The sequence below is a fragment of the Rhinoraja longicauda genome, unplaced genomic scaffold (genome assembly GCF_053455715.1).
Source record: "Rhinoraja longicauda isolate Sanriku21f unplaced genomic scaffold, sRhiLon1.1 Scf002010, whole genome shotgun sequence".
Lineage (NCBI taxonomy): Eukaryota > Metazoa > Chordata > Chondrichthyes > Rajiformes > Arhynchobatidae > Rhinoraja > Rhinoraja longicauda.
Window position 1 is genome coordinate 698 of NW_027603224.1, and position 13,419 is coordinate 14,116.

The 13,419-nt window shown below is 43.4% G+C and overlaps 1 protein-coding gene across 1 annotated transcript; it reads right to left on the minus strand.

The window, feature by feature from the left end:
- Positions 1-9,709: 9,709 nt before the first annotated feature.
- Positions 9,710-10,546, minus strand: LOC144591803 (G-protein coupled estrogen receptor 1-like). Its single transcript, XM_078395826.1, has one exon. The coding sequence runs from the start codon at positions 10,544-10,546 to the stop codon at positions 9,710-9,712; it is 837 nt and encodes a 278-aa protein (XP_078251952.1).
- Positions 10,547-13,419: the final 2,873 nt, after the last annotated feature.

Consider the following 13,419-nt stretch of genomic DNA (forward strand, 5'->3'; position numbering starts at 1 on the left):
AAGTGGGGAAATGGTTGCGCATGGTATTGGGGGCACACGAATAGGAGGGGTGGAAAGGGGGTGTTACTTAAAATTAGAAAATTGTTCTGCTAGTTCCAAGCATCACGTCTAAACAAAACTCCACGTTGAGCATGCCTCAACGTTGTATTATTTCTAACATTCCGGTTCCTGTGCGGTGCCAATTGCAACTTGCTAACACAATTACGGTTCTAAATGTCACTAGGTTCGCTTGTTGCAAAGTGTTGCCGTCCCTACCAGGCATCACCTTCGCCCTTCGTCACAATCTGAGATCAGGAAGGTGCCGTTTTCTGGGGGCATACGGGGTTATATTTGAACAACGCTATCACAAATTTGAGGAACAAGGACACATATTTCGCTTGGATAGCTTACATATTGAACATTGATTTCTCTAACTTCAAATAAGCTTTGCTTTCCCTCTCTCTCCGGCCCCTACCCCATCCCCATCTTAGTTCCCCGACTAGTTCCACTGTCCTCCTGATTAAGTATTACTGATTTTAGGACTCGTTGTCACTTTCCCCTCAGCTAACAGCGTACCATTCTACATTTCCTTGATCAACGTCCCCTTTGATCTATATTTTCACACTCAATATTTCCATATCTCTGTGTCCCGCGCTCCCCAGACTCACAAGCCGAAGAAGGGTCTCGACCCGGAACCCCACCCATTCCTTTTCTCCCGAGATGCTGCCTGTCCCGTGGAGTTACTACAGAATTTTGTGCCCATCTACGACAAATAATTAATTTTTATGTACTATAATTGGGACTGCCGGAACAGTTCTTGTGAAAGAGTTGTTTGAAAAGAGGTCAAATTTGGTCTTGAGCAGAATTTTTTTTGAATATAAAACGTAGTTTTCGGAAACATTAATATTTTAGGAGCCACCATGCTGATACATACAATACAGTTTTTAACGTGTTATTATTGGTCAATAACATTACTGATATTAACACATTGACATGGATGATGGGGAGATATGGGACTCTTGCTCTCAAAATAGCCGATTACTGATGCAAATGATTCAGGCTTGTATAAAGTTGCCTCTATGATGTTCCCAAGAATGTCCTCCAAGGAACGTGCAGCGACATAAATGGTTACATTCAAACAACCTATCCGTGCAAACGATTGATGCAAGTCGAAGGGACTGAACGACATTCGCACGGCTACAACATCTACTGAAAAAAATCCAGCGAGAGCGTGCGAGCAAACTAAATTCAAAATAGAATTTGCTGGAAACGATCAGCTGATCACACAGCAGACGTGAGCATGCGAGCAGAGGTAACGGTTCAGTACCAAGCGTCTTCGGCACTCCCTGCAGTTCACTACGTCCGTGTAAGTCATTAAGTATCCACCTCGAACGAACCCTATTCCAGCTTGTAGAACAGTTTATCGTAGCCTTGTATGCTGTGACGCTTCACGTGTTCACAGACATACCTAAAATTGGGAGTATCCCCGCCTCTAACAATCCCTCGGTTAGTGCATTTCAGAGTTCAACCATGTAGTGGATAAAATAATTATTCTTCAACCCATCCTCCCCCCCCCCCCAACCCTCCCCCACCTCTCTCTCTCTTTCTCTTTAAGCCTTTCATCCTTTACCTTAAACCCGTGTCCTTTGGTCGATGGTCATCTTTGCTAAGGAGGTAGTCTACCATTATTTGAACTATGTATGCCCTTCATAATTTTGTGCACCCTAGGCTGAGGAGATTAGTTTATTATGGCATCATGTTCGGTATAGATATTGTGGGCCGAAGGGTCTGTTTCTGCTCTGTGCTTTTCGATGTTTTATTCACTATGTTCTATTGGACGATAAAATGGTCCATATTTTCACCGCCCCGCCATGATTTCTCTGGTTACTAAATCTTTCTCCATCGTAAATTGAAATTACTCAATCTCATCTCTGCAAACGAGCCTCAGACATGCAACGACTTCAGCGGCTTGAATCTATTGATTGTCACCTGCGTCCTTCACGCAAAACTCTTCTCCTTTCCCTTCCTTTGTACTGCAACGGTAGAGGCACATGAGCATGTAGTAAAGGTCTCCTGTATATCTCAGCCTACAGCTGTGGTTTGGCTTGAAGCAGCGCTTCAAGTGCAACAAAGTGAACTCTCGTCGCAGGACTGAGCTGGACGTTACGAATAAAATGAATTGTTTTTCTTGGAATAAAGTATTTCCATTAAAGACTTCCTCGCACATTATTCTCGGTGGAAGATAAAATCCGTCGGGATGTGATAGAGGAGGACATTTCCTCCGATCTCGTTAATAACCAAGAACAATATTGATATCGACGTGGTCTTGCAGTCTGGTTATTATCTTGATGTGCAGCCCCGTGTTTCAGCTGCTTTGGATGCAGTCAATCAGACAGGTCTGTTGCTGGTTTGAGAACTCCTTGAATTTAAGGTGGATGCAGCGAGATAAAAGTTCACCGTTGCGTTACAAATTTATCGGAGGCGACAGACCATCCATTCTTTGCTTTGTAACAAGTATGAAGACAACAGCCGTCCGTCGTATTTTGGGAGTGGTTCACTTATCTACAAATAAGCCATTAATATTAAACTTCGTACAAGTTAGAGTTACTCCAGCATTTTGTGTCTATCTTCGGTTTAAACCAGCATCTGCAGATCGCCATTAATATTAATTCGCCATTTAGGAAACTGGGCATCTGTCTATTTCAATTAAGTCAACTAACTTTAGATCATTTGACTTTGATCAATTCAACACAACTTGAAAACATACGAGTTCATTTGAAGTTGAACCTTTTTGCCCCCCGAAGGCAATGCTTCAATTCAACAGACACGCACATTGCAGCCGGAGGAAACGTTGCACATTTAACTTGCTCAACAGAATATGTTTTACCTGGTTTTAAATAGCTTACCAGGTACTCCAATTGTTCCAAGAATAGGATAATAAATTCTTTCAATCTGCAAAATTACTGGTCTCTCCATATTTTCGGGGACGAGATGCTGTTTCGCTCGTGAATTTACCTGGACCTCAAAATAATGCCTTATTTATACACTTAAGAAGCTTCTGGTGACACATGAATATCACGTGATTGCATCCATTTGCTGCAACATTGAAACAAACAGGTGAGCCTGAGCCCGATTGGCTGCAGCTCATCAGGGGTTTGATTCATTCCAAACAAAATGTTTACACCACAAGGAGATCGTTTATTTTTAGATCCACGTAAATATCAAGTATAACAAGAATTTGTGATAGGCTGGCAACGGCAGAGCATGTAGCATTTTTATATTTGGCGAGGGTTTGCCTTTTTAGGGCATTTTTAAAGTATTTCAAATCCACTCCATATTTGTGCAAATGACTTAGATAAAAAGTAAAACGCAGACCTTGCAACCTCTATTATGCGATAGTTACTATCTTCATTATTCAAGATATTTTGTGAGGACTACACTCTGATTCCAATCGGTGATATTTATGCCTGTACGTAGTGAACGTTTACACAATACTACGCTATTGTCGATAGGAATTGTTTTTCACGCATATGGACCTTGCTGTAGAATGACAAATCTTGTAAATCTGAATTGGTGCTATATTCCGTAATCGGAGAAAACCCTTAAAAATTATTCCTTTAGTCATCGAGGGTTGTTCTCAATGAATTGTTGATCAGAATCAGCAATATGCCCGCTCTTGCAAATCGCACCGTAGGCCCAGTGAAATTGCAGGTCGCCACCATGGTCCATTTCAGTAGGATAGCTTCTGTTTCACAGACAGATGATACATAAATTGATTGTGCTTGACTATTCTCTATGATACAAATGATTCATAAATCCTTTTTACTTTTCGCGTGGACACGGTGTTGGAGTAATTCTGTGGGTCAGGGAGCATCCCTAGGGAATATAAATATGCGACATTTCGGGTCAGGACCCGACCTCAGACTGGTTGCAGTGAGTGGGCGGGGGGCGGGGGACGGGGAGCGGGGAGAGACAAAATCGGGCAAGTCACAGGTGGATACAGGGTCGCGGCGGTTTTGATTGGCGGACGATTGAACAAAGGCCAGAGATTAAAATGCAAAAGGGTGAGACAAAGAGGGAAGGAAAGATGATAATTTGCACATCACGCCTCGAGTATGAGACATATGTGTTGCATTACGACCCCATTTAGCACCTTGAGCGCACAGGAACGAAGGAGTTTACAGAGAATGGCGGACACTGGCCGCAGCATCACAAATTCAACTTTCCCCGCTATCGAGGGGATCTCTGGGAAGTACTGCCTCAGAACAGACTTAGGCTATCATGAAAGACCCACTCCATCCCCGCCACGTTCTCATTTCAAGCCTCCGATCGGAGCATGAAATCATGACCGCGTGATTCCAGAATAGCTTCTTCCCAACAACTGTCCGGCTCACTTCACATCACTAACCGCAGCAGCTTGAAAGTATTTTGGACTTTCTATTGTTACACTAAGGACTGAGGGTTGGGTTTTTGTTTTGCATTAGTATTACAGGTATTATGTGACTGTATTTTTTATTATAATGTTTATATTGTTTTGTGTATTGCGTTCCTGGCCATGTTAGGCTGCTGCAAGTAACAATTTCCTTACTCCGTTGTCGGTACCTATGACCATTGAGCACGTTTCACACTTTTAACGCCCTTGAAAAGCTATGATCTGACCGTGTCTACAGCACATCAAATAAATATGAGGGAAATCTGAGCGTACAATTGAATGCGTGAATTGATTTGAATGGCATTGGACGCTAACAACTCCGAAGTGATACAGTTTTAGGGAGCTAAATAGAAGTCGGACGTCAGCGGTATATGTAGGGGCCACAGAACAATTGGTGAACAGAGATCCATAGCGATACAAGTTCCTGTGGCCTGACTTCGATGAGTATTTCAACTCTGTTTTGACCATAGAGAAAGACATGGAACTTGGAGATCTCTGGACAGTTAATGGAAGTGTCTTGAGGACAGGCAGTATTACAGTCGAGGACATGCTGACCGTCCTAAAGCGAATGAAGGCACCTAATTATCTTGTGCCTGATCAGGTACATCGGAGGACACTGTACGAAATAAGAACAGAAAGAGCAGATGCCATACTGAGATATATTGTACATGAATCATCATTAACTGTGAAATTCTCTGCTACAGAAGGCAGTAGAGGCCAATTCACTGGATGAATTTAAAAGAGGGTTAGATAGAGCTCTAGGGGTAGCGGGATCAAGGGATATGGTGAGAAGGCAGGCACGGGTTATTGATTGGTGACAATCAGCCATGATCACAATGAATGGCGGTGCTGGCTCGAAGGGCCGAATGGCCTCCTCCTGCACCTATTTTCTATGTTTCTATTTTTCTATGTTTCTACGGGTGAGGTTGTGGAATTCCTGAGTGTGGCTACTGTTCTGTATCTGTTTAAGAAGGTCTGCAAAGTAATGCCTCGGAACTCTAGACCAGAAGGCAGGTTACTAGAGGTATTCGGAAGCATAAGATATATATGCGAATTAGGGATAGTCACCATTCCTTGTACGTGGGAGATCGTGTCGATGGAATCTGATTTGATTTTGTGAAGAACAAACCAAAATCGAGCAAGGAATTTGATGAGGTTCCGCACGGTAGGTTGCATTGGAAGGATAGAACGCATGGGATCCAAGGAGAGCTAGCGAACGGAATGGAGAATTTGCGTCATGGAAGGAAGCAGAGGGTGATTGTAGAAGCTGGTTTATCGTACGGGTGGGCTCTGTTTAATGGCGTGCCTTAGGGATCGGCACTGAACCCCGGTACCGGTTTGTGATTTCATTAACATTTTGATGAGAATCTGGAAAACATTATGAGTAGGTTTGCAGATTAGATGTTAACGTAGGTGGTTTTCAAAATGGTTAGCAACAATTACAGTAAGATTTTAATCCGTTGGGTAAGTGGGCGGGGTAATAGTTAATGGAGTTTAATGTGGATATGTGCAAGGTTTTGCATTTTTGGAAGTCGACCCAGGGCAGGGCCTTCACAGTGTGTATGAAAGATGTTGTTAAGCTGGAAGGAAAGCAATTTCAGATTTCTGAGTGTATTGGCAGAACTTGGGGCCTCAGTTATCGGGCGAGGTTGGACAGGCTTGGACTTTATTCATTGGAGCATAGGAAAATGAGGGATAATCTTATTGACGTGAATAAGGTAATGAGAGCAATAAATTACCTTGCTGGAGATGCGAATTTTCCAGATCGTGTCACCGGTCACTCTGTGGCCTAACATCGTGGAACTGGCGGATTTGCTCGAGACTGACATTGAGCCCCACCGCGGGGCCGTGGACTTACCATCCGAGCCTGCGACCTCTTGCACGGGATCGACGATCCAACCGCGGCCTGTGGATTTCAACATCGAGGAGCTCGCAGTCTCGGGTGGAGATTGATGTCGGGAAGCTCCAAAGTCGCAGAAGGTTCAACCAGCCCCGTCCCGGGGTCTGATCGCCCGGCGCGGGGAGCTGAGATGCCCCGATGCGGGAGCTTGATCGCCCCTACGTGGAGGGCCCGACCGCCGGCTGTGGGAGGCAAGATCGTCCCGTCAACGGAAGGCTCGAGGCCCCCGACAAAGGGGAACGAAGAAGGGAAGAGATTGAACTTTTATTTCGCCTTCATTCACTGTGAGGAATGTGGAGGAGTCACTGTGGTGGTTGTTTATGTTTAAATCTATTTTGTGTGTCTTAATTCTTTTTATTGGTATGACTATGTGGCAAATCAAATTCAGCGTATGTTGCAAAACATACTTGGCTTATAAAGTATGATTATGATTATGATTATGATTATGATTACGATATGCTGGATACATGGAGTATTTTACCCACAGTCGGGGAATCAAGAGCAAGAGGTCACAGGTTGAAGGTGCGAGTAAAATATTTCATAGGCACGCGAAGGAAAACCTGTTCACACGGAGGGTGATGGGTATATGGATTGGCTGCCAGGAGAGGTACATGAGGCAGATACTATAACAACATTTTTAACACATTTGGACAGATACATGGATAGGAAATATTTAGAAGGATATTGGGAAAACACGGACAGGTGGGACTAGAGTAAATAAGGTCGACATGGGCTAGATGGGCCGAAAGGCATGTGCTGCATGAATCTGATTCTATGTATCTCTGCAATTTGTATAAGGAAGCTGATGGCATTGTACGGCATGCTTCCCTTCATTTACCGGGAATTGTGTATACGGTTCGGAACGTTACGTTCCATTCTTGCACGTGCACAGCGATTTGGCCCTAATGCAGGGAGACGAGACTAATGTAGATGAGTTATTGTGGTCATTATCGGCAGATTGTGCTCAAGGCCATGTTTCCACGTGGTATGACTCCTTGAATCTATGACTGTGACTCCATGACTCTCTGGCTGGGTACATTGAAGCCCAAAAAAACGAAATATTGGATGGGATGTGATGCATTTTGCGAGGTCAAAAATACGAGAGTATATACAGTAAATGCAAGGGTATTTTGGAACATTAATTGAAAGATGGAACTTTGGGTTCCATGAACGGGAGTATGCGGAGAGTACAGTAATCCCCTATGGCCATTCCCCGAAAAGAGAGAGAGGCAATGTGAGGGTCACTGTAAATGAGAGGAATCAATAGTCATACCGCTGGGTTGTAAGCTGCCCAAGCGAAATAGGAGCTGCTGTTCCTTGCATTTGTGTTTGGCCTGGTTAGGGAAAACGATGAGGTCCTCCAGTTTGGCAAAAAGGTTCAGAGCAGCAACTTAAGCAAAGCTCAATTCATATCTGATTGAAACGGCAAGTGACACGGAAAATAATTGGCATTAGCTGCACATAATTTTATAAACGAATTAACCCGGATTAATGTTGATTTTAATTATCAAACACGTGATGCATTTGATGTTTTTTTCTACATCAAAATTATGTCAAAAATAGCTACAATGCTCTTGAATATAACAAATGTATTTATAGACATGTTTGGTGCTTGGTGGAGTAAACGCGCACATTTAGAATGGGTTAATAGGTTAACTTCCAGTGCATCATAATTCTATCTAAAATGCGTGTTTAATATAATGTATACATTAAGCTATTTCTAAGGCGGTCCATTCCCTCTGGGTCTAAGAGCGGGGGATAAACCTAGTCAGAAAATATAGAAAGTGACATAGATAATTGTTCCTGATTATCAAAGATATTTTGAAAAATGCAATCTTTTTTTCGTACTAATGAGTTGTCACAATCGTACTGGATGAATTCCACGCCGAAACCTTCGCATCGTCGGAGCACCGCCAGGCTCTCGGCATTGACAGATGGTGTGAGACTTGCAGGTCTGTTTGGCCCACAGTGCTAAGCTGGTTCGAGGAAGAGCTTGAATAGCTAAGGAAAATGGGGATAGACATCCGCGCTGAGGGCTGGACCGAAGTACATCTAGGTAGAGTCATAGATTAATAATCATAGAGCTTCTCAACAAGGACATTTGTCTTTCGGCCCCTCTCGTCCACGCTGACCAAGTTGGCACGTTGGGCTAGTCCCATTTATAGAAACATAGAAACATAGGGAATAGGTGCAGGAGGAGGCCATTTGGCTCTTTGAGGCCATTCATTGTGATCACGGCTGATCATCCACAATCAGTAACCTGTGCCTGCCTTCTCCCCATATCGTTTGATTCCACGAGCCCCTAGCGCTCTATCTAATTCGCTTTTAAATTCATCCAGTGAATTAGCCTCCACTGACTTCTATGGCGGAGAATTTCTTAAATTCACAACTCTCTGGCTGAAAAAGTTTCTTCGCATCTCAGTTTACAGTCATGGAGTCATGCAACACGAAGCCTAACTTGCCCATACCACTCTATGATTATCCCACATGCTTGGGTTTGGCCCAGATACCATTCCAGGCCACGTTTCTCTACCAGATGTCTTGTCAAAGGCTTCCTGTGGTAAATTATGGTTTTGGTACAATTGGCCTTCATCGGTCAGGGTATTGAGTAAAAATGTTTGGACTGTATTGTGCCGTTGTACACGACGTCTTTGAGATTGCGTTTCGAGTTCAGTTTTGATCAACCTGCTACTGATTAGTTTATTCGTGTGGAAAGAGTGTAAAGTAGAGTTATAAGATCTATACGGATAGGTTGGATAGGCTGCGATTTCATTCCTTGGAACACAGTATGATGAGGGATTTTCTGATTGAGGTGTACACAATCCTGAGTGAAAACGACAGAGTGAATGCACAGAGTTTTTTATCCAGAGGAGGGGAATCAAGAACCAAACGTTCATACCTTTAAGTTGAGAAGAGAAATAATAGGGACCTGAGCGGCAACGTTTTCACTCAGAGTGCGGTGGGTATATGGAACAAGCTCCCAGAGGTGGTAGTTGACGCAGGTACAATAACGACATTTAAAATATGTTTGGACAGGAACTCGGGCAGGGAATATTTACAGGGATATGGGCGATACGCGGGCATTTGGAATTGGTTTCGATGGGGTATCTTGATCAGCAGCAACATGTCTGGTTCAACAGCCCGTTTCCCTGCCTTCTACTTCTCTAACTCTATTTGTCCCATCACCCTTCAAACCTTTCCTATCCACACATCTATGCAAATAACTAAATCTCATAAGTAGTTTCATTCTGCGCTGTCTGCTCTTTGGAAGTTTACACAACTTCGAGACACAGTTGGTGCATTTGTAGATCTCATTACGTGCACGCAACTCCCGTTTAATTTTGTTCAATATTGTTCAACGCAATTATATTTGTAAATTCGAAAAAATATTCGGTGCATCATTTAATGTAGTTGGTTACTTTGGCAACAAGAACCATGGGCCATATGATCATGTTTTTCAGTTCCTCTCTGAATTTTCTCTGGGATACAGCATAAATGAAGGTGTTCGTGCAAGAACTCAAAGAATTCAACATGTACCCTGATAACTCAGCAACTGTGAAGGGCTCATTGTAACTTGCTTCCAAAAATTGCGTGTCAGTAAATTGTACGTATATGTAACATATCAAATTAACCATCCACAAGAGAATAAAGCTGCCAGATATGGCGAGCAACAAAACGATGGATTTTCTGCGGTTCTCCATCTCTGGGTCAGTGTATTTCGCAGTACTGTTGTTTCCACGCAATCCGCTCCTTACTCGATTAGCCAGTATAATGTGCCTGATGGTCAGGGAATTAAGCAGCAAGATCAAAACATAGGGTGCAAATGGGCTCAAAATAGTTTCCAGCCACAGAAATGCCGCCCAAATTGGTAATGTGTAGAAGCTTGATTTTACATAGCACGACCACTCAACTCCATTAACTACCTCTCGAGGTTGGTATATAAAATAGTACGGAATGTTTTCCACAATGCTTGCACAAAACACCACAGCTATCACAATAGTCGCATTATTTTCAGTGCAATATTTTGCTCGCAGCATTTGATGGCAAATAGCAATAAATCGATCGAAAGTAAAAGCCACAGTGAGCCACACGGAACAGTCCAGGCAAATAAAAATCATGGTCAGAATAAATCTGCACATAGTGGTGTGATTGAAGAATGAATGTGAAAAATATGCATTAATAATCTCATATAAAATTACAACAAATGTAATAACCATCAAGTCAGCGACAGCCATTCCCAGCAGGTAACGAGTGATGCATTTGGAGAGACCGCAGTTTCCTCGGAACAAGATGACCATTGCCAACAGATTTGCTGCATAAAACAAATGTATATTAATAATGTTATTTGGTACGAGACGCTTCTGTTCTTCCTATCAACGTCCATGCTCTACCCTGCCCCTCCTCTTTTCTCGCTTTCCTTTCCTCTTCCCCCTCCTCTACTGTAAACTTTCTGAAGAAGGGTCGCGACCCAACACCTCACTCATCCAGTTCAGTTTAGTTTATTGTCACGTGAACCGAGGTAGGGTGAAAAGCCTTTCATTGCGTGCTATTTTGTCAGCAGAAAGGCAATACTTGATTACAATCGAGCCATTTGCAGTGTATGTAATACGAGATAAGCGAATGTATCCTTATTCTCCAGAGACGCTGCCCGAGTTAATCCCGCACTTTAGGTCTTTGTTTGAAATTAACCGAGGAGTCGTTTGAAATCAAGATCACGTCAGACACGGTGCTCTCCGCTGGTGATAGCTAACATATGTATATTGCACGCAAAATTCAACACCAGAATTTTTTTTGGATAAAGTAAATGCAGGTCATACATTTTTCCCCCTTTAATGCGTATAGATTTCTCTGTTTCCAGATGTTGAATGTGTGCTAAGTAACTAGTGATTTGAATATTCTAAACAAAAGTTTCGGAAATACAGCATGGAAATAAGCCCCCCACCCATGTATCCCCGCAACACCAGTTCTATGCTGTCCACTTTCACTGGAACCAATTTTAGAGAAACCAATTAACGTACAAACCCGCACGGCTTTGGATGTGGATGGATGTACGAAGAAACAGGAGCAGGATGTAGGAAGAAACAGGCGGCACGGTAGCACAGCGGTAGAGTTGCTGCTTTACAGCGAATGCAGCGCCGGAGACTCAGGTTCGATCCTGACTACGGGTGCTGTACTGTAAGGAGTTTGTAGGTTCTCCCCGTGACCTGCGTGGGTTTTCTCCGAGATCTTCGGTTTCCTCCCACATTCCAAAGACGTACAGGTATGTAGGTTAATTGACTGGGTAAATGTAAAAAATGTCCCTAGTGTGTGTAGGATAGTGTTAGTGTGCGGGGATCACTGGGCGGTTCGGACTTGGTGGGCCGAAAAGGCCTGTTTCCGCGCTGTATCTGAAATATAAAAAAATAAAATATCTGAGGTTAGCCACGCGGTGAGACGCAGAATGTGAAATCCCCACAGATGCAGCAGCCGAGCTCAGGATGAACCCGGGTCTCCGGCACAATCAGGCAGCAGCTCCACTAACCGCGCCACTGTGCCCATTTATGACTATTTGAATTTGCTTTTTATAGTTCAATAATACTTTGAAGTATTGAGGAATACAGGCCACAGTGAACCGCCTTGTCCCCGTGTCTGCCCACGGCTTTCAAGCCATGGTTTCCTATCGTAAATATAAAAATACAGGAAAATCCTGACATCGGGTTTTGGAAGCAGGCATGTGTGGCCGGCCACATTAAGCACCATCTCCTCCTTAAACATATTGATAAAATCTGGAACTTACTATGTCTTCGTACATGGATATATACGACCATACACTTAACTACATCGCTCCCACCCAACTTCCTGCATGATCAATATCATGCTGACGCATGAAAGCAATTTTCCTCGCCACAAATATGTGATCTTCAAACTTGATTACCTATTTCTCTAGTTCCACAAAACTCATTTCAACATCCAACTCGTTTATGCGTGTCGTTAACATCAACATGGCTTCAACTGATCCATACGATGCTACGCCAGCGACAGCGTACCAAGCAGAAAACAACCTCGCACCACCTGCATGTCACTACCAATCCATTTTTGATCAAATTTGCCAGGTTGCTATGGATCCTATCGGCCCTAACTTTTCAGACGAGCCAAACCTGAAAACACACAATAAGCAGGTAATAATTGTTTGCAAAATGTAGCGAGTCAGGCTGCATCTGGAGAGTGAATGGATTGGCGACATTTCGGATCAGGCCCCTTCTTTAGACTGATAGTAGTAAGAAATGGAAAGCTGGTAAACGGAGATGGGAGCAGGACAGGTCTTGCCAATTGATATTAGGATACGGGTAAATTGGGGCTGAAGGGTGTGGGAAGAGAGAGGCAAGCGGTGAAAACAGACCAAAGAATGTCAGATAAGAAGAGAAGACTGAAATATAAAGCCAAATGACGGGTGATGAGGAAGGGAACAGAATGGGGGAATAAGATGGGAGGGAAGGTCGGGATACCAAGATAAATGTTTGCGCAAGGAGTTGGAACACACGGATGGGGAGGGGGGAATGGGGTGATAATTAACAAATTGCAAATTGTTCTGCCAAATCCAAGCACAAAGTTTAAACTAAACTCCACGTTGAAAATGTCCGAGCAGGTCGCGTCGCAAGGTGGTCAAAAATGCTAATGGAACTTTTGCCTTCATCAGTCAGAGTATTGAGAATAGAAGTTGGGAGGTCATGTTGCAGTTGTTTAAGACGTTGGTGAGACCGCATTTAGAATATTGTGTTCAGTTTTGGGCACCATGTTATAGGAAAGATATTGTCCAGCTTCAAAGGGTTCAGAAAATATTTACCAGGATGTTGTCAGGACTAAAGAGTGTGAGCTATACAGAGAGGTTGATTAGACTGGGTCTCTATTCCATGGAGCGCAGAAGGATGAGGGGTGATCTTATAGAGGTGTCCAAAATCATGAGAGGAATAGATCGGGTAGATGCACAGAGTCCCTTGCCCAGAGTAGGGGAATCGAGGACCAGATGACATAGGTTCAAGGTGAGGGGGAAAAATTTTAATTGCAATCCGAGGGGTAACTTTTTCACACAAAGGGTGGTGGATGTACAGAACAAGCGGCCAGAGGTGGT

Coding starts and splice junctions, on each gene's coding strand:
- LOC144591803 (XM_078395826.1), bottom strand. CDS start 10,546: ATGGCTGTCGCTGACTTGATGGTTATTACATTTGTTGTAATTTTATAT.